At 35.5% G+C, this 26,813-nt stretch overlaps 3 protein-coding genes and 1 long non-coding RNA gene across 10 annotated transcripts in view; 2 read left to right on the top strand and 2 right to left on the bottom strand.

The window, feature by feature from the left end:
* Fw (CUB and Sushi multiple domains furrowed) overlaps positions 1 to 7,695 on the bottom strand; it is a 27,826-nt gene extending 20,131 nt beyond the window's left edge. The window contains exon 1 of the mRNA XM_083091562.1: positions 7,061 to 7,695. Within this exon, the coding sequence (XP_082947688.1) occupies positions 7,061 to 7,118 (58 nt within the window). The 5' untranslated portion in view covers positions 7,119 to 7,695. The remainder of the gene's footprint in view (positions 1 to 7,060) is intronic.
* A 3,737-nt stretch (positions 7,696 to 11,432) lies between these two features.
* Positions 11,433 to 16,810, top strand: LOC145967018 (uncharacterized). Of its 5 annotated transcripts, none has more exons than XM_083091591.1 (10): positions 11,433 to 11,642; positions 11,698 to 11,988; positions 12,058 to 12,279; positions 12,367 to 12,442; positions 12,670 to 12,848; positions 12,919 to 13,174; positions 13,531 to 13,755; positions 13,839 to 13,919; positions 14,038 to 14,135; positions 14,536 to 16,810. In XM_083091591.1, the coding sequence occupies exons 2-10, from the start codon at positions 11,887 to 11,889 to the stop codon at positions 14,638 to 14,640; spliced, it is 1,344 nt and encodes a 447-aa protein (XP_082947717.1). In that variant the 5' UTR covers positions 11,433 to 11,642; positions 11,698 to 11,886; the 3' UTR covers positions 14,641 to 16,810. The 5 variants fall into 5 exon arrangements, with proteins under 5 accessions (XP_082947717.1, XP_082947719.1, XP_082947716.1 ...); XM_083091593.1 differs by having other exon boundaries at positions 11,718 to 11,988; positions 14,038 to 14,166; XM_083091590.1 differs by having other exon boundaries at positions 11,718 to 11,988.
* LOC145967022 (twisted gastrulation protein homolog 1-B) lies at positions 14,345 to 25,924 on the bottom strand. Of its 3 annotated transcripts, none has more exons than XM_083091604.1 (4): positions 24,899 to 25,924; positions 18,488 to 18,600; positions 17,644 to 17,853; positions 14,345 to 17,233 (listed from the first exon to the last, which is right to left on the bottom strand). In XM_083091604.1, exons 2-4 carry the CDS (start codon positions 18,597 to 18,599, stop codon positions 16,932 to 16,934), a joined length of 624 nt encoding a protein of 207 aa, XP_082947730.1. In that variant the 5' UTR covers position 18,600; positions 24,899 to 25,924; the 3' UTR covers positions 14,345 to 16,931. The 3 variants fall into 3 exon arrangements, with proteins under 3 accessions (XP_082947730.1, XP_082947727.1, XP_082947728.1); XM_083091601.1 differs by having other exon boundaries at positions 18,377 to 18,600; positions 24,899 to 25,923; XM_083091602.1 differs by lacking the exon at positions 24,899 to 25,924 and adding an exon at positions 19,206 to 19,473 and having other exon boundaries at positions 18,377 to 18,600.
* On the top strand, positions 18,872 to 23,552 carry LOC145967028 (uncharacterized). Its single transcript, XR_014437272.1, has 6 exons — positions 18,872 to 19,404; positions 19,531 to 19,709; positions 21,103 to 21,200; positions 21,317 to 21,504; positions 21,640 to 21,818; positions 23,311 to 23,552. It is a non-coding gene; the product is annotated as an uncharacterized LOC145967028 (long non-coding RNA).
* Positions 25,925 to 26,813: the final 889 nt, after the last annotated feature.

Consider the following 26,813-nt stretch of genomic DNA (forward strand, 5'->3'; position numbering starts at 1 on the left):
AAAGAATGACTTGTTAATACGATTCAAGCTTTTAGATTCTTAAGAATTTATTTTATTTTTTTATTCGTACACAGAAAAAAAATAAGTGTCAAATCAAAACTTATATACTTAAACTAACGCGTTCATTGTTTCGTATATACGCAACAATTTATAATCTTCTTAGAAGGATTTAATAATTTTCAATTTTAACAATATTATAGTCTTATTTTAATATTATAATTGTGACCTTAAGAATATATAATATTTAATTCTATTTTAAGAAAATTATAATCTTTGATTTAAAAATGTTATTTTCTATCTAACATTTTTTTTCCATTCAAGAAAACTAAATCTTAAATCATAAGAATATATTTTTCTTGATTGAACTATATAAAATGGCTTCATTCAAGTAAGCCAATTATTCAAGCAATTACATTTTTCTTAAATTAACGCAATATAATCTCATTTCAAGATTTCCATGTTAAAACTAAATATATTTTCAAAACAAGAATGTTCTTTTTTTCTGTGTACTAATGAACACACACAATAATATTAAATTATATTATTATGTCATCTCTCCTTCTAATCAGCTCCACTTTTTCCTCTCTAACAATTTTTTCATTATTTTCCCTCCAATCTATCAAGCTTACAACACGCGTTGCCAGTCATCTGTCTTGCGACAATGAGAATTTTCGGGACCGGGAACAATAGCGATCGCATCGAAGTTACCGGAAGACGTTTATGGAAGACAAGACTCGCCGATCGGATCAGACACGCGACACTTTTTTTTTCCCGGCGCTCTATCCGGCGATTTTTTATTGGCGTAATCAACCAGAGTATATTACGTGTCGGCTGGTTTGCGTAAAAGCGACGCTATCGAGAGCGAACTTTACTGCCGCGCTGAGAGAAACCGGTTGACAATTTTAATCGCTCGTACTTTCGGCAAAAAAAAACGAACACATTTGATCATATGATCTATAATTATAATAATTACTTATTGTATTTGTGGGTTATTATTTGATTAGAAAATAATGAGATGAATATCCTCCTCGAAATTCGTTTGAGAAAAAGTGATCGAAATATTTATCAATGAAATATAACATGTGCTCGCGAAGCGTAGAGCATTAAGTTTTGATGTAAAATTGTGCCTTTCTAAGCTTGACGATCTCCGGCTTTTTTCCCTTATTTTCGAGCGTTATCGCCGAGAAATTCGAAGAGAGTTCGCTTTATATATCGAGGAGGTTTCTTAATCCATTGTACGAGGCGAAACGAGCGAGATATATCGGGCCGCGCGCGTCTCGTTGCGTCACCTTTCTACGCCCAACCTGCCGTGAAATATTATGAAACACGTCATAGCCAGCTGTGTACCTGCAACCGCGACTCGATCCGTCAAAATTGCACAGCGTCGAGCAGCCGCTTTCGAGGTGCATCGAGGATGCCGATCCTCGCTGCTTCGATGACCTCCAAGGACGATGCATCACGACGAGAGTGGCGTGAAAGCGAGTACACGCAAGTTTTTTTCTTGTAATTAACACACAAGTTTGCGGAAACAGAAGATACACTCAGCTATACTCGGCGCGTTCCCAGAATTTATAATTATATGTCATAATTTACTATTATATAATCTCATTTTCAACGATTAAAGAGTTTTCAAACGTATGAAAATATTTTTTCTCAGGTTTGTGGAACGTATGAGAATTTTTCTCAAATAATGAAAACAGATGACTTCTTTTATATATTATATAGTATTTATTCCTTCTTCTTGTAAAACTTTGTGACTAAGCATATAAATTAGAAATTTCATTAACGCAACCGAGTAGAATCGGCAATTTCATTGAATTATAGGAGGAAATAAATTTCTCTTTCTGAAGTATAAATCGCACTAAAAATCAAAAGATACGATCAACATGTGAAATCATAGCAAAAAATCGTTTCTATCAAATATATTTTATGATTCTTTTACTTGTGCCAAAGAAAAAATCATGAATTTTTAGATAGCTGCACCTATATTAAAGTTAGTCAAATAATTATTTTACGCTGCTTTTCGATTACATTTTTTTTTTTTTGTAATATTTATAAAAATGCACCTCGTTAAGTGTGCGTTCGATTATGCTTGTTGCACGCCTCGCATTCTCTCCCATTCGTTAAAACTCTAATGGATAAATGTTACAATCGTCCCAGCGTATCTCTCTCGCGCTCTTTCATCCGCTTCCTCTTTCCCGAGGCGGGGAGGGAAAAGTGTTCTCCACCTCCCGTCGCAAGGACGAGATTTTTATAAATTTCTCATCGCGAGCGTGAATGTTGTACTCGTATTATGTAGGGCGATCGCATTGACCTGCCACCCGCATGCAACGCGATCCGATCGGATCGCCAGCCGATCGGCAGCGTGTGAACTCGGTTATATTGTCCGACAGCTCGCGCGTATACGAGATTCGGTGTAAAAGTGAAAAACGAGAATAACGCCGGAGAATGCTCGTGAATTACAAAATCAAGCAGCGTGATAGATACAAGCTGAACGCAAAATGGAAATGAAGTTGGCATGAATACCGTAGAAACTCGGATATTTTCTTCGAGATACTCTTTCCCACACGTGAAAAAAAAGTTATGATGTATAATATTAAGTACATATCATATCATTATAGAGAAAATTATGAATAATTATATTTTCATAGACATGTTAGAAAACAAAAACTGCAACCGTAATCAGCAGTATTATGTAGCTATCGTTTTTTGTCTACATATTTTTCAATCAGTTTAAAATGTACTTTTTTTCATTGATCGTGAGATTCGTAAATCAATGATTTGCACCTAATAATATCGTTGGGAAAATAGAAAGTGTAACCATGGCTAGAGTTCTGTTCTGTAAACGAGCAAAAATTTTGGAGTGATTGAAGAGTATAATCTCTCTTTATCTCTCAATATCATTCAATATAATATTATAGCTTCGAATCGTAATCACCCAAACTAAGTGACAGTTAGAAGAAAGCCGCGGAGAAAGGAATCGCCGTCGGAATTTTGAATTAGCTGCGAACACTTTCACGAAGTACCGATTTTCTCGATGCGTGTACATACGCATATTACGGTCACCGACACCAGTTTCTATAAGCCTTCTATCAAGATCATTGTTACTATAAAATACGAGCAGTTCACGTAAGAGACTTGTTTCTGACAATAAATTGATACAATAAATAAGAACTCATTTTTTTAAGTTAAAAAAAACTGTTGATTTAATCTTTATAATTCAAAGAAATATGCGGTTAAATAATTCATGCTTATCACTGGATACCACTTGATAATTTCTGAACACAGAAATGTTGTCGATGTAGAAATATTATATAATATAGTCAATTTCCTCCCACGTTTCTCGATTCCTGCTCAAAAGTTCAAACAATCATAGTGAACTTAAGTGGATCTATTATGATTTTATTTAAATTTTAATGCTTGTGTTTGCATTTTGTGTGTGTGAGAGAGAATATTTTTAAAAAATATTTCTTTATTTCTCATTAAAATAAGTATTTTATTAGTGGCACTTTCTCTTTCTTTAAGAATAAAAATTTGAAATGTTTGTATATCTTTAAAAAATCTTCTTTTTCTTTAATTTATTATAATTCGAATATATATATTACTCGCGTATCTTGTCTTATATGATATATGGAGGAATCGTGAGAATACACATTTCATTAAAGTATTTTCATTAAAGAAAAAAATATTTCTATTTTCGACAAGAAATCTTCCCACGCGTGCACCAAATGCACATATTACAAAATATCGTATATACTTTCAAATACTTCAAGCTTCACATGCTTCAGAAACATATAATCTCTTATGCAAAGAGATTGCATTTTCTCGGAGGAATTGTCGGTATTATGTATGCATCGACAAGGAAAATGCGGCTTCCGCGAAGGACGAAATGAATCAAGTGACAGTAGCAGATCGTAGCGGGCGATCGCGCGCGACATGATTTACTTAGCTCCAGACGTCATTAGATAAATTGGCATTTCAAGGATTTCGAGGTGGTGGTCGTGGAAATGTAAAAGCGGCTCACCTTAATATAAAACATATTATATATCTACATATCCCGTTTGTCGCACCACTAATCTAGTTTTCATCACATTTTTATCTCTTTATGGAGAAAATAAAAGGCTACAAAGTTTTCGATAAAGTAGGTCACCGTTAGATCGTGTTTCGGTTGGGACAGGTGGGTCTCCCTTACATTTCCGGCGTGTCCTGCAACGTACAGTCCGAGCTTTTAACTTCCCGATGCATTTGAGAGAAGTACATTAATGCACATTAATGCGTATTTATTTTAATGATATTCTAACGATACTCTAAATTTATCGACGTCATTTTAATGCAAATCTAATTAAATTTGAATGCAACTTTAATTTAAATTTCTGATGCACATTGTGTATTAATTTGTATGACTCGGTACACATATAACTTCGAACATATGGATGTAATAAATTTTATTTTACACGATTATTTAACTTGATCGAGATTTACGATCGTGAACTCATTTATTATCATACACAGTCTCACATATGATAATTAACGATCTGTTTGCGTTGTAGCGAAATATTCGAGTAGGACGGTAAAACAGTTTTTAATCCATGGCATTTGAGGTTGCGGAAAAAAATGGCGGAAAAAAATGTATATTGCACGGAATTAACACGATTATTAGACAGCAATGAAATGCGCGCTACGAAATAGAATGGGATATAACTCAACGATACTTTTACTTGTTGACATTTAAAAACAAAGTGTTCTCGCTCACCAAAGAGTCCGATGAGTTTCGAGATGTCATAAAAAAAAAAGTTTCGACTTTAACCATTTTGCGAATTGGGAGAATATGAAATGGCACGAGCCAATGACAGAGCTCTTTTTCTGCGGATATACCGGGTGACCTCGAGACACCAGAAAACCAACGAGGACGAGAATTGGAAGAGTGGGCGGTACCTGTTTTGCTCGCTCCTCTTATATACTCTCCTTTCCTTATTCACCATGGACAATGCAGAGTGCAATATGATTTTACTAAAGAAATCCACCTTTTCCTGTCTCTAGAATTATGAAATTACATTCGACAATTTTTACGATAGCTCATTTTCACGAAGAGCAGAACAAGTAGTTGACTTTTGTTGATAATCGCTCTTTAAATTTTGGTCTCACGAGAATGTTTTATCACTGATAATTGCTCTCACGCTATCAAACGCGAACACCTGTTTTCATGTTTACTTGACATTTTTTCGCGCGAGATTCGCGAGATCTTTTGCTGTCATAATCAGATAGTAAAATCCACGCGAATAATTTAGAGAAGTTTATTCTTTTCTTTTTTATCTGTCTATCGAAGAGTTTTGCCATTTATAATGTTGCACTCGGGGAATGCGATTTCTTGTATAGGCGCTACTCGAAAAAAGACTGGGAGGATACACGCGTACATGCGTCTGCTTTGCATTTTGCGAGAGATCGAACACGAACGATAGAAGGCTTTCAGCGAGGAAGATTCTCTTTGTGAGATGCGCGCCCTTTTTTTCTCGCCATGCGTGAAAAACGTTTCGATATATATCTGAATTACGCAACTATTTTCCAAAGTGCATAACAATCGGTACAATATTTTCTTTTTCTTCTTACTTGCGATTACTTCGCGCTGAGAAGAGAAAGAAAATATAATCTACTAACTTAAAATTATCGTAATAAAATAATGAAATCTCAAGTAATTAATTAAAAATAATAAATAATTAAAGAATCAAAATGAGAAATTAAATAACAACGTTTGATTACACAGGCCCACAAAAAAAAAGTACCCTGTGCTGGCGATCTGACTAGGCTAGTCTTATGTATTTTGGCTGGCTGAATTCGAATCTGACGTCAGAATTGCTCCATCACAGTTTTTTTTAAATCTCAAAAGAGAAAGACGAAAATTTCGTAAAAATCGACATTCTAGGGTAGTAAGACTGTGCTTCTTGAGGAAAAAGTTACCGAAATCATATTTCCATGTATTTTCAGGCATTATAAATCCAAATCCGATTTGTCACACCAATCACACCATCGATTCCATTAACATTTGTCACGAAAAAGTAGCAATCTTCCGTATTCCGTATTTGATTTTAGTTCACTCATAAATCTTATATTGGAAAGAATTAATCTTATATTCTCCAAGTCCAAATTTTGAGAAAAATTTTTTCGAAACTTACAGCTTCTAGCTATTGAGTTCGTATAAGATGCAGAAATTTCTTTATATAGGTCATAAACCTCTTTTCAAATTAATTTGTCTTTAAAGCGCTAGAGGTACATGAAAAAAAAGATTGTGCTATCTGGAGGTAAAACCCTATCTTAATATCTTCGCATCTTGATAAATAGAATCTGTTTTCAGTAAATTTTAGGTGTTACAACCTGAAAAAAAAAATGAGCACAAAAAAAATTGAGCACAACGTTTATATTCTAGGTCGGATTTGGATTTATAATGTCTGAAAATACGTTAAAATATGATTTCGGTAACTTTTTCTTCAAGAAGCGCAGTCTTATTACCCTAGAATGTCGATTTTTACGAAATTTTCGTCTATTTTTGAGATTTAAAAAAAACTGTGACGTGATGGAGCAATTCTGACGTCAGATTCGAATTCAGCGGGCCAAAATACATAAGACTAGCCTAGTCAGATCGCCAGCACAGGGTACTTTTTTTTTGTGGGCCTGTGTTATTTTAATGATGCAAATTTTGTGAAAAAGTAATTTAAAGAATTCTTGACTAATAAAAATATTGAATGTCTAAAAGTTCAATAAATTGCAGGAAATAAATTTGCACCATCTTTTCATAACTAATTAGTAACATGATATGTAGTAAAAATATTGACAGTCTATATATTTATTATAAATCATGTAAAACACGTGTGACTATCGAATCGCTCACATTGCTTCGTCAAAAGTATGTTGCAGTATCGATTTCTAAATAATGCACTTTGATGGTAAGGCCGCTCCTTGTAATACGATTCCTGTAATCAAATCCGCCTCTCGTTTTCTTACGTCGATTCTACTTACACCGCTTTCAAAACCAGACTCTATATCTACATCTACGAGACATACGTGCCTTGGGCGTGCACGACGCTTGCCACGAGGGGCAGGATGATCCCGTACACCAGTATCATTCTCTCCACGGATCGACGGGACGCTGTGATCACGTCGACGATCCAGCGAACCAGGGACCAACTCGATGCGCGAACATCCGCGGGGCCCCGCTAAAGATGTGATGACTTCTGATGGGAGCACTCACGCACTCGCGAAGGAACTTTTACGAGATGAAAACGATGTCGAACGTCCTCGTCGACGTGAAACGATCGGAAATCGAATCGATATTGGATGCTTAGAGTAGATTTCAAGATCAGCTCGACGAACGATTCTACGGCTAGTCCTTCAATTCTTGGTTCCGCTGGTTGTTTGCACTTTCTTAACAATCTACGCACTTTTCAGTCCACGATCAGATGCTTGTCATAATCCAAGATCCTTCGGATTAATCGCGACGCTGTTCAACAGTCATTGTTTCTTCAGAATTCTCCATGACGTATCCTAATCCTTTGGCCATCCTTGTCGACTCGCTAGATTGTATTTTCGAATTTGACGATATAAACGCGGAACTACGCAGACCGAATGAAATATCAACTCGACGGCATTTTATCCGCGATTTGCTCGAGTCGGACAACCCGATCCGTTCCCTTCACCGGTCGACCGTCGAGTGCCTCGGGCCTGAGGCCCTCTTTGCTCTCTCGACGATGAAAGTCCCGCGCTGAGACTCGACCAGCCGAGTCGAACGAGAGTAGCGATTATTACGTTCAACTGCTAAGTTGTATACGTAGTGCAATGTTAGGTCATTAGATCTTTGCACACTCTTAAAAGTTCCATTCCTGCTAAATGCCACGAGAGAAGCGCATCGAGTATTTGTACTTTTCGGTTTCTAGTCCAGTTTTCATCCAGAATATAATCGAGCATCGTGTTTCTAAGCTGTTTCGAAAGAAATATAGATAATCTAGCGTATCGATTCGAAGAATCTAAGAAATTTTGGAAATTTTTTCAGGCAGAAAAATCTTTAATTGGGTCAGTATAATTCGTGAAAAAAGGATATGATTTAATTTTCACATTAAATTGTGAAAATGAAACAATAATATTGCTTTAACAGCGATTAATTACTGTTAGAAAGAATAAAAGTAACTAATAATTTTAATAAGATCCAATATTTCCGTAAAACTATTGTGGAAGGAAATATATTAAAATTTTCTTCGCAGATTAAAAATAGGATAAATTAACGTATCTTCTCAAAAATAATTGGATAGTGAAATTTTGGTGATGCAATTATTACATTGATGAAAATGCTAATATTTTAATTTCATAACAAATTAAATTCTTAATTCAATACAAATATTAATAAAACATTTTGTGCGAGAAACTTCTTTTATTGCTGAAATCATGAAGTTAATAATTCCGGTTTACATGATATTGCGAAAGAAACCAATAGAGTTTCCTAAATTTCTTAGATTCTTCGAATCGATATGCTAGATTCTATCTATGCTCTAATTTTTCTTTGACAGCTTAGAAACACGATGTTCAACTACATTCTGGATCAAAACCGGACTAGATCGAAAAATTACTGTTTATGACCGATCGACCCCCTTTAAAGTTTGCAATTACATTAAAGGGAGACCGGTTCTATCATGAATATATATCGAATATATCTATAATAATAACCTATATATACTTACATATCCGTGATAGAACCTTTAATGTATAATTAATATAGACAGTAAAAAATTGTACGTCCATATTAAAATTTTCTTGTGTTACCACATTTTGATTAGTGCTTCAATGTAAAATTAACATACAACCTATATGTTATTATTTTTATAACGTTTTCATGTGTTACATTTATATCATCTTCATAACTTAACACTTTGTATATGTCTCTTATAAATGGAATATTACTTAAAATATTTTTAACATAATCATTTTAAACAATCAACATGTCTCAAAGTCAGTTTAACATTCTAAGAAAAATTAAATGAATCTTCAAATAATCTTGAACTTTGACATACAAAAATAATCAAATTTAAAATCAAATGTTTCTATTACAAATAATTTAAGTTAAAATAATTACTATTATATGTTAATGTCCTCAACATTTCTTACGAGTTATTGTAACTATTTTTTCATGTAATTTTTAATTAATTTGTATGTTATTTGTACATTACACTTAAAATCACAATAACAAAAATAAATGTAAAGTATTGTGTCAATTATTTAACATTTTTAGTTTGTCAATAAGTAACATACGACGAATGAGTTATTTTAACTTAAAATTTAGAGTGGATTTTCTGGGACATGTAAAAATTATAATTAACATTTTATTTTTTACTGTGTATATATATACATGTATAAAAAATACATATATAAAAAACATACATATATAAAAAATAAATACCCATGCAAAAATAAACTTTTTTTTGTAACGAAAATATCATTTGATCTGTCTTTGGATCTTTTAAATTTGATTTCACAGAACTCTTTTTAAACTCGAAAATTCTAAAACTCTTTGGAGAAAGGAATTTATCTATTACAAATCAAAATTCTAGAAACGAAGTATATACTTCAGAGAGAAATGCCGACTCGAGAAAAAAGCATAGTCAGTCGTGGTCAGTGACGCGGTGTTGCCTATAAGGTTACCGTGACTTTACCGTTAAGAGTCCCCTCTCCGGGACCGCGCTACCTCCTGGATCCTGAACCCTCTTCACCGCTTTCTCGTCTGCCACCGCGCGATATTCCGCGCGCGATTGCGTTTCCAGTGTCTCGATCCTGTCCTCGCTCGTTCGTCGTCTTTTTTTTTAATCATCCACCGACGTCATTGCGGGCCCCTTTCACCTCCAACGAGGTTTACCTCTTTTCCGTATTCACTGAGAAACAGAAGCATATATTACTGATATGTATTTCTCGATATGTGCGACTTTTTCGAGAATAAGCAGATGTGAGGTAAAATGACGATATTCTATAAGATAGCGGTTAACTGAAAAAAACCTGGTAATGTATTTATTAGAAGAACTATTTAATAATAAAATATACAGATGATTTTAAGTTTTCCACATTAATTTTGGAATTTTTCTTCTACAAATTTCTCTTTTCCTAAATTAACTCTTCTTTCTCACATCTTTTTCTTCAACGAAAAGTCCTATTCCAGTTTATTTTTTCGTCTGCTAAATTTATTAAATTAAACAAAATATTGTATTCTAACCAACTCGATTAAAAGTATCTTTTCAATATGACTTAATGTTTCAATGTTGCTATTTAATATACATAATCGAAGACTTGAATTAAAAAGGGTTAGATTTTTAATTTAAATAATGATTCAGTAGAAAACATAAAAATGTTGGAAATTGCTGTATCAAGGTGCTGAGATATGTCTCATTAAAGGAGAACAATCAATTTACTTTAGAACCATCAATCTGCAAATTGAACAATTCTCCATCAGATATGATATATATACATATGATACATATATACACACATGATACATAATATAATATATGATAATACACTCAAATATGTCGTGATTGTATATAATTTTAAGAAAAAAATATATTTAATTTCCTTCTTTTTCCGCTTTTTTAGCTATTTTTTTATAATTACAATAAATAATAATTACTAAAATAATTATTAAATAATAAATAATAGTTAGAATATCTAAATTTGAATGAGATTTTAATAAAATTCTGATGACAACTCTCTAGTGAGTCGAGTATGGAAAAAAGCATATGCATTTTCCGCTTGTTGCGAAAAAGACTACTTTTCTAAGATCGTAATTAAGGATGTTGTTAAAGACGCGAAACACGTAAAACGGATTAACGAATTAGAAAAGCTTCGCTCGCTTTCCTTCCGCAAGATCTTCGGCATTTAAATTTTTAAAATTATATCCGCATTCCTTTGTAATTGTAATGTTAATCTAATGCATCGCATCATATCTCTGTGTTGATAACGTTACATTTTTAAACTATGTAACTATTACTTGGAATTTATACTCAAATAAAAAATTACAATATTTAAAAATATTTAAATTATAAAATTATAAAATTCGATAAGATTTTATTAAATTATTATATACATATATATATATATATATATATATATATATATATATATAATTATTGTATTTATAAAAAAATACAATAATTTATAGCACAGAAATTCAATTTTATATCACGCAAAAAATAAAAATATCGAGTATTGCTATAATAATAATGAGCCAAACCCTTGTTTAAAATTATAAGATATGAATGTTAATGCGAAATAACATCTAATTGCATCTGTCAAAACAATGTTATCTCTCAATCGAGTTGCGTGATTCTTTGACGAGAGCGCGATGCATCTCTTACAGTCATTTACGGTTATAATCGTTACAACTACCGAATGGCGTCATCTGACAGAATCTCGTAGTACTATCTCTCGCTCGGATAGCGTCCGGAGCGATGACCAGCGATGACATTGAACGAATGCGCACACAAGTATTCTGCTCTGCTATCTCTATTTGTATAACGAATACCCAGAGGATTAGAGCCGGTATCGGTACAAGAATCATGATTTTCCCACGAGATAATTCAATCCTTGAACCTTTGAATTAATTTAATTAGAATAATGTGAGTACTAAGATCGTTATTGTCAATTATAAATAATTCACATATCTCTCATTAGTGTTGCTCTATTTTTTTTAGGAGGAGTTTGCTTCGCATCAACTTGTTTTTGTCACAAAGTTGTGGCTTCTATAGTTTATGTAATGAATCCTAGTAACTGTACATCTCCTCTATGTTGGATATTTGAAATGTTTATGCGTGAGACAATGATGAGATTTATTAGGCATTTGACAATCTAAAAAGTTCAACTATGGCTGAGGGTGGAACAGAGCCAAAGTCTATTGATGGCCAGATTTCAAGAGGTCAGTTAGAAATAAATGAATGCCTCGGTAACTGGTTAACGTACTTACAGGTTGGTGTGCTTTTGATAGTACTTCTGTTGTACTGTCATACAGAAAATAAATTATCTCTCCTACTACAGACACTTAATGGCCTATGTACAGCTGGTACTAAACTGGCTCAATCCCTGCAAGCGCTTCTTTCCATGCATGATACAGTGGCACAATGCCGTCTGACAGGTCAATGTCTAGCTGGATGGGAAGAATTAACAAAAGCTACACACATAGCCAGCAGTACTGTTAAGAATCATGTGATCACTGCTCTGAGGGATCATGAATCTCGTGATAATGATGGGGATAAGCATGTTAGTAATACATATTCAGTTAGACTATTTTCATATTAAATCTCTGCATTTATTAGCGTGATTGACAGAATGTTTCCATATTTTCAGGATATTCTGAGAGAAAATCTCTTAACATTCATAAATTTGCAATATCAGTTCTGCGTTGCTTGTTGTGAGTGCTTAGGTAAGCCTGTATTATTAAAGTGGCACCGATGATTAGATAGAATTGATGAAATATCAGTCAAATTAAAATAAAATTATTTTACTGAAATATTAAAATTAAAGAGACTAGTATTAAAGTAATTCTAGATTTTGTAGAACTTAGAATTGAAACAAAATATAGTAGGTCATAGTTAATATTGGAAATTAACAAAGTCTTATTGTCAATTGTTCTTTGATTGAACTATTCAGGTGGAATGGCAGAATGTTCTTGCTCTCAAAATGGTAGTGGTGATTGCGATATCGCCGCGCTACAGCAATGCTTTGAGCGTCTTTATAGTTCACCAATACCACCAATTTCTTCCTCCTCCACCCAACAATCGATGCCGAATTGTCGGAGATCCCCTTTGCCATATTCGTTGTTTCCACAGGTAATTGGCATGTTCATGAATTTGAGAGGATTTGTAACAAGCTCGATTATGCTCGATTTTATGTATAAAGGTTCAAAGGAGATGGTCTGAAACAGCGGCAGCGGAAATGTCAGGCGAGTCCGTCGAAAACACGATGAGGCGTTGGTCGATGCCTTGGGATTGTAAGCACGTCATAGAGTGGCCACATCAGGACGCAAGGTCAAGATTAAGGGTACCGCAGCAAGATCGTAGTAGATCGACCACGCCTGATTCAGTGTGGAAAACGTCCACAATGGCTAGTCAGGATGGTCTGCAAGAAGCTATTCAGTTGTTATCTTGTAAGCCAGGTAGCGAAAACACAAAAGTTCTTTAATGAATCTTCTCATTTTCTCGATATACAAAATAAATAAGACAAATAATTTTCATGTCGTGGAAGGAAACTTTACAGAAAATATTGCTTCGCAAAATGTAAGTGAATCTTTTTGTGTGTAATTGTCAGGAATGGTTTATCTCTGAACGAAGTTTTAATCTTCAAATTGATGTCTGATCTTGCAAGTATTACAAATTCATATTTCTGGGAAATACGTGTTGTTTAATTTGTGTAATTTTCGTAAAATTAAAAAGTTGAGTTTAGCGGTTTAAATATATAAGCTATTCTCTGTTTCGTGTTCTCCATCCGATTGGAAGGTTGTACGTTGTGCAGGAGTTCGACCGTCCAATCAACTCTCGGCTTACACTAGTCAGCACATCCCGGGTGTCACCTTGACGACCTGCAATTTCGACTTGAATTACGACTCCACTATTTGGTCGGGATCGCGTAGAATAGGTTCTCCCAGATGCTGGCCTCAGGATTCTAGCGATCATTCCGATCAATCTGGACATCGTGATAGCGATCATAGTGTTCATAGTGGCGAACACAGGGATTCGGGTAAGATTCATCATCGTTCATCATAAAGATGAGATTCTTGAGCTGTGAAAATAGTGAATGATATTGTTTTAATGTCACTATAGAGCAGAGCGGTGCTAGTGGTAGTCATGGCGATAGCAAGGATAGCATTCACTCGCATTGCGATCATAGAGAAACGGAAACTGGTGAGTGCATTAAATATATCATGTTCGAAACATTTTTCGTTCTAAGCTATTGCTAAGAATACGTTGTCGATAAAACTTGATCGAACGCGATGATCTCAGCTCGTACGTTTCGTTGAAGGTGCAGCGGATACATTGCCATCTCGCAAGAGCAGCTCGTCAACCGATTCCTGCCTCTCGGCGCACAGCCGATCGGGTTCGGAAAGCGCTGGTGGCGGGGTAAATAAACGAGATCAGTTGTTTTCTGATTGTTAGTGAACTTAAGTTTATTAAGCCGATATCTTTTTTGAGATATACAGTGGATAAAAAAAAAAGATGATCGTATACCGACATTTTTGCACGGTGAACTTCGGCTTCGTGTGATTTAGAATAATAGATCAACTCTAAATATATATACAAGAAATTCGAAGATTTAAATGGCTAAAATGTAATGCTATAAGAGGATATATATTTAAAAGATGTACATGCAATCAAAAAAAATGATAGCATACGAATTACTTATACTGCTGCACCCTTCTATTTACACTGTCTCGTTATATTACACAACGCTTGGAAGCTAATTTCTCGCTTGCTCTCTCGATTCCCTCTCTCATACATCTCTAAACATCATTGCTTTTAGGAATGTACGAGATCGCAATTGTACTCGATGTGGAGCGGTGGCGATTTGTCCTTCATCAAGTTGCCGGAGAGCAACGAGATACAAGATGAACATCCACCCACTTAAATGTCTGCCACTATTGCTTCTTATCTAAAATGTATTTCGACGAGAAATTCAACCTTTGGATTACTGAGTCGTGAAATAATTTTATGATGTATATATTGATTAATATGATGATAATTTTATTATGATCTTTTTTTAAAAAAGATATTACACACGCTAAAAAAATAATATAAAATCTATTATATAAAATGTTGTTCTAAGTATTAGTATGAAAAAATATCTCATGAAATATATCTCATGAGCCAGCAATCCAAAGGTAAATCATTATCACTATGATAAAATTTGTTGATCCGTGAATTCACCTAGTGATTCGACCAATATTACTCGTGATGTGTATACATGTTTGATATTTGTGAGTGTGATATGACGGCGCGAGTTAGTACGTGTATATTGAATGTGCAACAAACGATAAAAAAAATATATAAACGTTATACAGGGTGCTCACTTCGTAATATTTATTTATTGTGATATTTTAAATCGTAAGGTGTATATCGTGCAAAATATAAATTTATATGTCCTATTCATATAAAGTTATATTTAAGGGTGTATTGTATCACATACATATACATATGCATTTAAATAATTTCTATTAAGCTGATAAATACTACGAAGTGTGAAGCTTACGTTTAAAAATAAACGCCCTATATGTTGTTAAAACTCCTATGTACATATGTATGCATGAACCAATCGAGGAGTATCATTCGGCTCAATTGAAGAGAATTATTTTATCTTAGATTTCTCGAATTCTGATCGATACCAAAGTGTGTACTGTGATCTACTACCACCGTTTTATCGTATCAGATAATGTAAAACTCGAGTCTTTGCACACCTCGTTAAATATCATTACACACTCGATGAAGCATATCACATTCCATTTGAAGAAATGACGCATTTTATATTTGCTTCTACTGCATATCTCGCAGTCACACAGTATCATTATATATATCTGTCATCATTAGGTAAAAGTAAATTTTACCTTGAGTCTGATATTTGAGTATTCATATTTAAATTTTTATTCTTTAGGAACAATTACATCCAACATTAAAGCGAGTTTTTGATGACAATAAAATTATCTAGTAAATTTACAATTAAGATTTACATTTTTTATCAATTTTACGAATTTTGAACTCGCTTTGAAAATGTTGAAATCGCTCGAAAGTTTTCAATTTTTGCCAAATTAATTTTAATTATGATAAAACTTATAAGTGTAAATCTAATTTTAAAGCGTCGAATGTATTTTTCCTAGAGAAAAAATTTTAATGAATTTTATCGCGTTATAATTTAAAATAGTCTGACTGCCGACGACGTAGAAATATAATAACCTTCGTATCGTCAAGAAGCATGAACGCGACCAGATACGACAGTTCTCCAAGTTGGAGAACCGGAGATCTAGTTTCTGCATATAACTGCAATGATAAAATATGTAAATGTAATCTTTCGGTTTTTTGTTAAGAATATACTCAAGTAACGTTAGATTAGATTATAGCGATGGGGATATTTATTATTGCATTCGTGCCATAAATAAAATTGTACATATACCAAATCTCATCTCGGTCAAAACATCGAGATCGCCTTATATATATCCAAAATTCCTCAAAATTCTTTTGGAAAGGAAAATCACGAATTACAGTACCGTTACCGTGATAAACCTCAGAATATGTATACTGTAATATAATGTCAAGTATTTGCAAGGACAATTTTAAAACTATTACAAGAATTATGACGAATCATACACATGATCACTGTATTTATAAAAATAATTTTAAGATAAATATTTTATATTTTATTTAATTAAAAAATGTACAGGATAAGGTACGTAAAGCGCGTGCTAAATTTACTCAAAAATTCTATAAATAAATATTAAAAGAGAAAGTTTAAAATAAAAATTTTAGAGATATAGATATTGATAATAATTTTATTTTAATCTTTATTTATATAATATTAATGCAGGTATATTGAATTTTCCGTTTATATAATATAGGATATGTGGTCAAGAATTTACGAAGGGTTACTGCGTGTCTGTGATAGTCGGTGTGAGATACGCAGTAGAAAAAAAAATATAAAATGCGTTATTTCTTATTAAAATGCGTCATTCTTTCGAGATAAATATATATATTCATATATATATATATATATGTAAAATATGTTATCATGTATATATATATATATACATGATAACAGATATTTTATAAAAGTTAACTCTGCGGTGTAACAATCTCCATTGTCGTGGCACGTCGTTCGCGCAAAGCACTTTTCTGTTCGTCACGAAGTGATAAAAAAAATATAACTCGTAGTTAATCGATTCTATCCTCGTCCAGCCCCTCCTCGTCCTGACCGTAATCGTTGTATTCGTCCGTGTCATCCTCGTGCTCCACTGGACATTGCGTGCATCTTGACTCATTGATCCCGTAGTTTATGCACGTGTTGCCTATGCATTCGCAGCAACCGTCGTGAAACCACCTGAAGCTCGTGGCGCCCATACTCTGGCAGGAAGCCCGACATTTGTTCCAGGAGTTGCATTGCGCCATGAATGCGACGGTGCAATTCACTGTCATTATGTTTGGCTTCAGCGGACTCAGCTTCCCGTCCGCGGATTCTGTCATAAAAAATCTATCATTAGTTTCTCGCATCGTTTAATCGAAGTCTGCATGATAAGTTTAATTATAGAATTTTCAACGTATAAAAAACTTATTTTATTATCTCTCTTTTATCATTTATTAATAAAATTATATATATATATATGTGTATATAATTTTTATATTATATTTATAATATTTTTTTTAATAAACTATCTTATATATATATATATATATATATATATATATATATATATATATATATATATGCAATCTGCGATTAATTAATTCGTTATAATAATTTTTTTATATCTTCTGGCATTAGATATTGTAAAAAAGTACACATTTATGCATATTTCTATTTGCAATTACATGCATATTTTTTCTCTTCTGTCGATAATTTATAATATTCAGAAAACTCGATACTTACGCAATCGATACTTCATTTCATTTTCATATTTCGGCGAGAACAACGACATATCAAAATCTACCGGATACGTGAAGGTAAGCCATCGTTCGTGCGGATCTGCCTCGGCTGTGAGTGCTTGGAAGAGCGCCGGGACCGGATCACTAAATTCCTCCACGTGAGATTTTCTACTCAATGGATTGACGTCGGTGACATTCGGCTTCGGGCATAGATCTGCACTCGCGTAAACATATTACGTCATTTACATGCATGTCAAATATCCCGAAAACACACACACACACTCATATATATATATATATATATATCATTTTCTTCTTTATTTAAAGAAAAGTAAAATAAAACTGAGTAAATAGTTTAAATTAGAGATCTGTCCATTTTCTTCTGTATAAAACATTTAAGATAAATATATTATTAAAATTACATTAAAATTATACAAAATTACATGTATGATATATGAATACAATATAAAAGAAACACATAGTTTACAGAATTTATTTGTAATTTTTGAAATGTACAAAAAATATCCTCTAAACTTGATTCTGTGCATTAGCTATAATTTAAATTCTGGTTTCCAACGCTTTCTTAATTGTCCTCGTTTTTGCAATTGTTGAAAATTATATCTTCTAATTGCTACAGCTTTTATAATAAATTGCACAGATTTCCAATATACTCTAATATAAATATCAATATATCTGATAAATTTAATTAACGACCGTTTATCATCCGCATTCCTTACCTACGCACGAACAGCACTCATCGTACAGATAACTCAAGCACGAAAAGCATTCCTTGCAACAGGTGCAGGTGACCAGATCGCACTTACAGCTCTGCGTGAGCATGCACTTACTCACGACGCTGGCACAGATCGCCTCGTTGCACGCTTCCGAGCGTTTCGTCGCGGTCGTCAGCAGCAGAATCCCGACGGCGGCTGCGACGAATAACACGCTCCAGCTTCTCATCCTGTTTACGACAGATTTGATTTAGTTTCCTCATATGATCTACCGGACGAAATGCTGAGATGAAGAGACATCTCTCTTATTTAAATCCTTATAAATATTTTTCCAACAGCAAATTTAATTTGTAAGGACAAATATAGGAACAAGGATAAGGAAACCTATCCTAATATTATCTATCGATGTAAATAAACAAGAATCATAAATGTTTTGAAACTGTGCTGAAATAAACGACATTTTAATGAGCATGTTACGGAAAGATTGTTCGCTCGTAAGATTACGGATCGTAATTTTTTGAACACATTATATTAACAAATTGAGAGTAGATATTAGCATACATTGCAAATTACTAAATCAAAAAGAAATGATAAAAAATTCTGTAATAAGAAAAGGAGGAAAGAATCTAATATGCAAGTTATATATAAAATTAAGAGGAGCGGCTGTGCTACTCGATATTTTTTACATAATTTAAACGATATGTCATGTTGATCATGCTATATAAAGTGTTAAAATATAATCTTTTCTACGCAGAACTTCTACTAAAAAGTAGAATCTGACAGTATTAAAATCTAAATCGAATTTATATTCTCAATATTATTAAATTATAATTACGTGATATTTCCATTATGATATTTACAAGCTTTTCCTCACACGCGAACCGCATGTACATGGATTATTGTTTATGCGTAGATGCCGGACATTATGATTATAATCCCCCTACTCGCATCATTCTCAGAGTAGTTACGAAGACGAGAAGAGCGCCGATTATGCCGACGAGGCCCGATTAAGATTATTAAGAATATTCACGAATGTGAGTCAGGGTGTCATTAAGCGAGAACGCATGCTAAAAAGAATGAAATTTCAGTCTCCTCTCCTGGCGAGAGCTACTAACGCACTAATCCAAGCAATCAGCGTAATGTTGTTCCTCTCATTCCAGGGATGACGCCAAAATCACACATTTAAAGTCATTTAAATTTTTCGCAAATTCGGCATCTTTTTTGTGCTAACGAATGTATGGAAATGATTTTGCTTTCTGTCCAAAAAAATTATGGAAATTTTGAAACTCGTTACCGATATCTCGCTATGGGAATAATAAAAATGAATTCATAAATACAAGTAAAAAAGAGAGGGACATATTCTCTCTCATATATATTTCTCTTTAATGTATTCATTACATGTATTTATTTTAATGTATTTATAAAACTCATTTAATATATAAATATTTATAATTTAAAAAAATGTAATATAAATAAATTATAATATTATAAAATATATAAATTATATCTTTAAGATAATGTATTATATATTAATATTTATCAAAAATTATTTTTTTATCTTAAATCTATATTTCTCATATAGAACTGTATAATTAATTTCTGTAATTTCATTATGAAATTCAATTATCTTTTTAAACAGATGTGGTAAGAGGCCATCAAAAGTGTAAAAATTTGCTACAAGTTAGAAAGAGAGTGATAGTTTATAAAAAAATCTCCTAAAATGCCAAGCAAATGTCGCGATTATATTCTTCACTTTAAGAGTCATTATGTCTCTCTTGCGAGCCGACAAGTATGCGCAAATTATCCCCCAGAGCATTGAATACCTGTCGACATAGCGAGAAGTATAAAGAGAAGAACGACATTAATCGAATGCGAAATCGTTCGCGCAATAATTGCATCTTTCCAACATGCCCATTAAACAATCTATTTATATCGCGCTTAATTGCGTCTTATGACAAGTCGGGTGAATTATTATTGGAAAGAATTCCACCACACAACGACCTGTTATCGAAAAGACGCGATCGCAATACGATCTGATATATGTCACTACGTTACGACTTTCACGTTCACTTTCTACATGTTGTTTCTCTTATCTCCTATTCATTAATGTACTACTAAATGTCATTGGAAATTAATTCAAGTGAAATCTAGAAAAAAGAAAAGATAGTATCTAACTATCCAGTTAATCTTATCGTTCATCAAATGATTAATTCGTTAACGCCAATAAATTTCTACCAGTGATTTCTTCGATGTATTTGATAGACATATCAATTGATCTATATTTATTGTAATATTAATATAGAACATTTTCACATTTCAAAAATATATTAATTAACAATTTAGCTTTTTTTCCAATAATTGTACTAAAAAATAAGAATAATTAATAATTTCCAATTTGTAAAACGAGAATTTTAACATGACATATTATTTCAAATAATTTGATACCTGAATGATCTTGTTGTGTGATCTTCCCGATGATGAAATATGAGCAAAAGTTACCCCACACACTTTAAATAATTATACTTTTTCGTACAACTTTTATTATTTTTACTTTTATATATTACTTTTTTATTATTTTTACACTTTTACATTTATATTTTTATACAATTATTTAATTACATTTATTTCGCATATCTTTAACGTATAATTATTAAAATTAAAAATTACTTCTCGAATTTCGTCTTTATTTGATATTTTATCGTATCATTTTTCAACTAGTTCATTTTTCACAGTTCATTTCCTCGAACACGCTACCAAATGACAGAACTTACTTCGGCAGATTCTTGCGACGGACTCACGGGAGATTTTTTAGGGATAGCTATAGTTCAAGGTAGGAGTCCCCACTCTAATTTCAAAAGGGTCTCATCCGTAAATGAAAACACACCGCAACAGTTTCATGATAACTTTCAGATAATTATCTGCTATTTTCTCGCCCTTCCGGCATAGGTAATCGCACTTTTCGGTTCGAGACTGTCAAAGGCCCTTCCCTTCCCCAACAAAAGTCATAGATTCTTCGCAAATGAATCATGCGATAATAGCATAAAAATTATAACGAAACTATTTCCAGGCATTGAAACCAGATGTAAAAGCTTTAAAAACATTTTCTTCAATCAATTTACATCCGAAAAGACCAGGTGCGGACAACATCGTCCGAATAATAAGTTATCTATTAAATCCTATTATTCTTCAGATATACGGGAATGTTTTAGCTCTGCTCTTTGACAAATTGCAGAGTGATCGACCCTTTCTAATAACTGCTTTTAAAGTAGATTCCACGGCGGGGAATGTTGACTCAGGTTTGACGAGGGGAAAAATTGAGTGCAAGCGAACTTGTACATCCCTACTAAAGCCCGAAGCGCTACAAAAGAATAGCCGTTGCCAAACGCCATTACAAATGCGGATTATGGCGCATCTTAAAATCTCGATCGAGTGAAATCTCTATAATTCGGTAAGTTATTTAAAATATCCCGCGAATGGTTTACAAGGTATTGTGCGTCCATTATCGCATACTTGTGTGTCGAGACGATAAAATCACCGTTACGAGACAACAATAGCACCCCATTATACCATCGAGACGATAAATGTTATTTAACGACCGTCGAATCGTTACGTAAAGTGGAAGAGCAAGCTTTCCCGCATTTTATCGTTCGAGCTATTCATTATAAGCAATAAATCACTCCACTTTCTACATCCAAAGGAAGCTTGTTAGAACCTGAATACAGAAAGATCAAGTAAATAAACACGCGACGCACGATACATTCGGGACACCGAGTATACGAGAAGAGAGAGAGAAAGAGAGAGAGATAATCGAACAATTTTAATAAAAATTCCAGCTCGCGAGCGAAATGTGGATGTTTGTCATCCAGGGACAGGCATGCTGCTGCTCATGCTGGCACTCACAATCAGCCTCGCCTCTCGTTCTGTGCCCCGAGGCGATGGAATAACTTCAATAACAAACGCCAATCGCCTTCGCAGAAGGCGGCGGCAAGCCTGGTATCTCTACCTACGTGTCCGCTACGTGTACGCGCGTTCACACGACGGAGGAAGACTTTCCAATCATTTTCTGTTACTACTGAAACGGGCCCCTGCGTCACCTTTCTTCTCTTCCTTCGCCCTCGTCGCGTGCCTCCTTTAAACGCGTGAATAAAAAATCGCGTAACAACTGATGCAAAGTAAACGCAAATATAAATATAATAGAAAAAAAGCATAAAAGTATTATAAAAATATTTTTTTTAAATGTTACATGCACGAAAAGATCTTGAGATGTTTAATTTTTATATTCGCAATGTGTTTAAAGTAGCGCATTTGTATATTCACATTTCGTACAAATGGAAAATTCAGTATGCAAATTATTTGGAAAGGATTGAGTTGGCGATCATTCCGCTTCGGTGGAATCGGAATCGAATTTCGTGAAAGGTTAGCCTTTTACATGTCGCGTTCGTCATGATGTAATAACCAGCAAATCTGTGAATGATCTGACCTCTTTTAATTTTTTTCTCTCTCTCTCTTTTATTATATATTAAAATAGTATTTTTATTAGTTTTCTGATAAAGGTGAACACGATATAGGTAATTTGAAAATTGCAATTTCTATCGATTCTTAATCCCTAGATCAGATATCGAGTCCATAAATGATATTTTTCTTAGCTAACATTTCTTTCTTTTTAGGGAAGATTTGATTAGAATTAATTATAAGGAATTTTGTGCCCTTTCTCTCTCTCTATCTTTATTTTTCAATTGAATGATGCAAAACGACCACGCAAAATAGATATATTACTCGATCGTCTACGGCTCTGAAAGACTGGTCGCATCTGGTGACCTCCTTCGCGCGTAAATATCCGCGTTATCGAAACATCGCTGTCAATTGGCATCGCGCTATTATTACGCTATCGCTGCCATTTACGTTGTCGTCTGCTATATTATTATTTTCGGTTATTGCAGAAATTACCGAGTGCACGAGACACACGCTCGCGAGCCTATTCATCGAACAGTCCAGACTTACAACGTAACGCATCGTTTAGCTTTAAATGTGGCTATGCAAGACGCGACAGTCTGTGATAACGTTGAATAGCATCTTAATAATAGACAAGGAAAGATCGGAATATTAAACAAGTTGATTAAAAGAGAAACGCCCCCCGCTATAAAAGGATTGTACATTTAATGCAATTAATTATGTAACTAATGAGGGGAAATTATATAATTATTTTTTTTAACGAAATCTCTATCATTTTATCAATATATAGTATCCATTTATTTTTTTATATTTTTTACTAATTATGCTTGTTATTATAATTCGTACTTTTATTGCAAGCGTCTTCTCTCATCGCTCATTTAATTCGATATTAATTATTATGATTATCATTTCTTCTCTACTCTTTGTTTACAATAAATATAATTTTTAATGGTTCGTTCAGATGGAACTTAAAATCAAACAGTCATTAATTAGAATATAAAATAAGCATACGGTCATTGATTCACGACTTTTCGTGAGTCGAAATGACGTCATGCTCGATAAATTTTTCTATTCCGTGTTTTTCTTAGAAAGTCGACTTTTTCGATTGCTCGATCCTCGATAACAAATTTCGACAAATTTCGAATGTTTTCAAGTGCTAATTAAATTAGCGTTCGATACTCGGAAAGATAAATTTACGCGCGTGGCACGATCTCTCGATGCATCGCAGAAACATTTATGTCTTATTCGCGGTCTTCTCGAGAACTGGAAAGCGATGGAAAAAATGTGCATTGAACGCCACTGTGTGAACATAGATCGCTATTGAGGATAAATTCCGTCAACAACATTGCGTTCTCATAAAAGTATTACTGAGCTCGATTGATGCGCGTCTCTCAATTGATGCGGATTGATAAAACGATCGCGAGGCGGGGCGGAGGCGCGGCGAGAGACGTATTTAGATCGATCCTGCTGCGCGATCCCGAATTTCCGCGCTCTCGCGACGATTCCTCGAAGCCGCATTGCAAATAGATTGATCACGCGCCACGCTTTGTTCTCCGCGCAATTCAACGCCAATCCACCCTCCATCGAAAATAACTCTCCTCCCGTTAAAGAAGTTTCAGCGAAGCTGGAAGAAGGGAACTCTAAACACACAGAAATTAGAAACAGCAGCGGGGCACTTCTCTCCCGTCCGAAACAGCTTTCTCGGTCGAAGCCTCTCCCGTTGAACAAACTTTTCGAGTTCTGTGTCAACAAACAAGCTCTCCAAGAAGCAATTCCGTAAAAGAAGGAGGGCTTCTCCGCAGTTCGTCGGCCGGGAGATCTGGACCGGATAATAGCTCGCCGAGAGATCGCAGCGATTATGCTCGAATTCGAATGCCTCTTTAATTGGAGGCGAGCTATTTTCCATGATCACAGGAGAGGAGGCCGGCCACCGCGATCCGGCACGATCGCGATCGCACGGTGGATCCGGACGGATCTCTGTCTCTCTCCATCGCATGCGCGCGCGCGCGCGCGCGTTTGCGAAGAGGGATTTATCTAACGACGATAGTCGATCGATATATATATATATATATTTACCTGGCACTACTACGACGACGTTTTCTCTCGTGCTCCAACGGCGGGAGGGCGGTTGTGCGCGCCAGTTACCTACGCGCGTGAGAAACTATTTTAAGAGCGCGCAACCGGTTCGCGCGTTGCGACGACCGCCGCGGGACATGTTTCTTCGGCAAGAGGCGAAATCCTTCCTTCCATCCTTCGGGAAGAGCGATTTCCTCGGAGCAATTCTAGCGAGGCGTCCCGGCGATCTCGATTTCGTACGCGGCCGCAACTTGGAGCATTTAAATCGCTAAGCACGATCGAGGATAAGATCCACCTGTGTGCGCAATACACGATCGTCAGACTTGCGAAATCTGGCTGTTGCGCGCAATCTTGTCAATTTTCACAATCGCCGCGGAGTCGTATCCTCGCGATAGAAACGTCGATTGTCCTTCCCGATCGCGCGTTCTTCGACGTTCGATCGTACGTTCGATAAACGCTCTCGCGGGAATCGCGCACTACATCACAGACGTGTTTACGACACACCGACTCTCTCGCCTCTCGCGGACGCAGCGGCGCGTATACACGGTGACCCGTCGTCAAAACAAACTCGCGGAATGACGAGCGTCCGTCTTCCGCGAGGATCCTCTTCCTGCTCGGCGGCGGCGCGCACCGCCGTGTCTCCCATCCGGCGCGGTGGATGCGCACCGCGAATTCCGCACGCGTTTCGCACGCGTTCGCTCTCGGAGAGGATGCACGCGTCGCGCGGCGACCTTACGACTCTATCGCGTTGCGACGCATCGCGACGCACTGCGTCGCGCGAATCGTGATCGGATCGCTCGCCCTCGCTCGCTCCGAGATCGGCGGCTCCGAGAGGAGCGCGGTGGCGAATACCAGCCGTCGCTTTTTTCAAAATTGGCGGCTATATTCCGCAAGACGGAGCGACAGAGAAAGATAGACGCAGAGGGAGGGAGAGAGAAAGAGAGAGGAAATAGAAACGGGATATAGAGAGAGATTTGTCGGCGGGTGTGACGAATCGAAGAGCGGTTCTCATTGGACTGAATTAAGGAAGAGCGTGGACCGCGGAGAAGGATCGCAGAGAAGCGGAAGAAAGAGGTGGAGGAGGAAGAGGAGGAGGAAAAGGAGGTGGTGGCAGCGCTCGCCGCTGATGATGATGGTAGTGGTGGTTGTACCGTCGCGGATCTCTCCGATGGAGGTGGAGAAGAGAAGAGCGAGAACGAGAGAGCGCGCGCGCACGAGAGAGAGAGAGAGAGAGTGCGAGAATGATGAAGGAAGAGAGGACGAGGAGTTAAAGAGAGAGAAACAACGAGTCCGCTGACGGTCGGGTAGTCCGGACTACCGACTGCATAAGACTGGTTTTCAATTTTTTCCCGACTTTTTGTTTTACCTGTACCTCGCATAGCCTCACCGCGTCTCTCAGCCTCTCTCTCTCTCCCTCTCCCTCTCCCCCTGTTCTTCGGCCCTCTCCTCCTTCCTTGCTTCCCTCTTGCCCTCCTGCAGAGCGTGCTAGACGAGTAACGGGTGAGCCGAGAGCTCCGGGCCGTCGCGGCTCCTCGATCGCCGCCGGTCGATCGGACCGACTCCGAAATCCTCGGAGACGGATCTCTCTTCGTGGATAGTCCGCGTGATGAATCTTTCAGTCGCATCGAGAGTTTCGGCCTCTGAGAACAAAGCACGATGGTATCGGAGAATATTAGTCGAGAAGAATTTTATTGTTAAATTAATAAATTCATGCATATTTATTACGCGGTTAAGCTTGTTACTCAAATCGCATAGAATTCTAATCACGAGATCAGGAAAAAATTTCCCTTTCAATCGTGTATCGATCTTAATGATGTATCGAATTAAAGTAATATATTATATTTTTTACTTGACATATAATTTATAATTGTTTTTACAATTCGATCGAAGCGACTTTCAATAATTTTTCTAAAAT

The sequence above is a fragment of the Camponotus vicinus genome, unplaced genomic scaffold (genome assembly GCF_025532165.1).
Source record: "Camponotus vicinus isolate PSW18456_S1 unplaced genomic scaffold, iyCamVici1.0 SCAF_2, whole genome shotgun sequence".
Classification (NCBI taxonomy): Eukaryota; Metazoa; Arthropoda; class Insecta; order Hymenoptera; family Formicidae; genus Camponotus; species Camponotus vicinus.

Bases quoted from the DNA above. Each gene is read 5' to 3' on its own strand.
- LOC145967018 (XM_083091591.1), top strand. From the start codon at position 11,887: ATGGCTGAGGGTGGAACAGAGCCAAAGTCTATTGATGGCCAGATTTCA. The intron at 13,175-13,530 runs GTAGCGAAAACA...TACGTTGTGCAG, and splicing joins GTTGTTATCTTGTAAGCCAG to GAGTTCGACCGTCCAATCAA. The intron at 13,920-14,037 runs GTGAGTGCATTA...GTTTCGTTGAAG, and splicing joins TCATAGAGAAACGGAAACTG to GTGCAGCGGATACATTGCCA.
- LOC145967022 (XM_083091601.1), bottom strand. From the start codon at position 18,599: ATGAGAAGCTGGAGCGTGTTATTCGTCGCAGCCGCCGTCGGGATTCTG. The intron at 17,854-18,376 runs GTAAGGAATGCG...ACGCGAGTGCAG, and splicing joins TGAGTGCTGTTCGTGCGTAG to ATCTATGCCCGAAGCCGAAT. The intron at 17,234-17,643 runs GTAAGTATCGAG...TTTTTATGACAG, and splicing joins TGAAATGAAGTATCGATTGC to AATCCGCGGACGGGAAGCTG.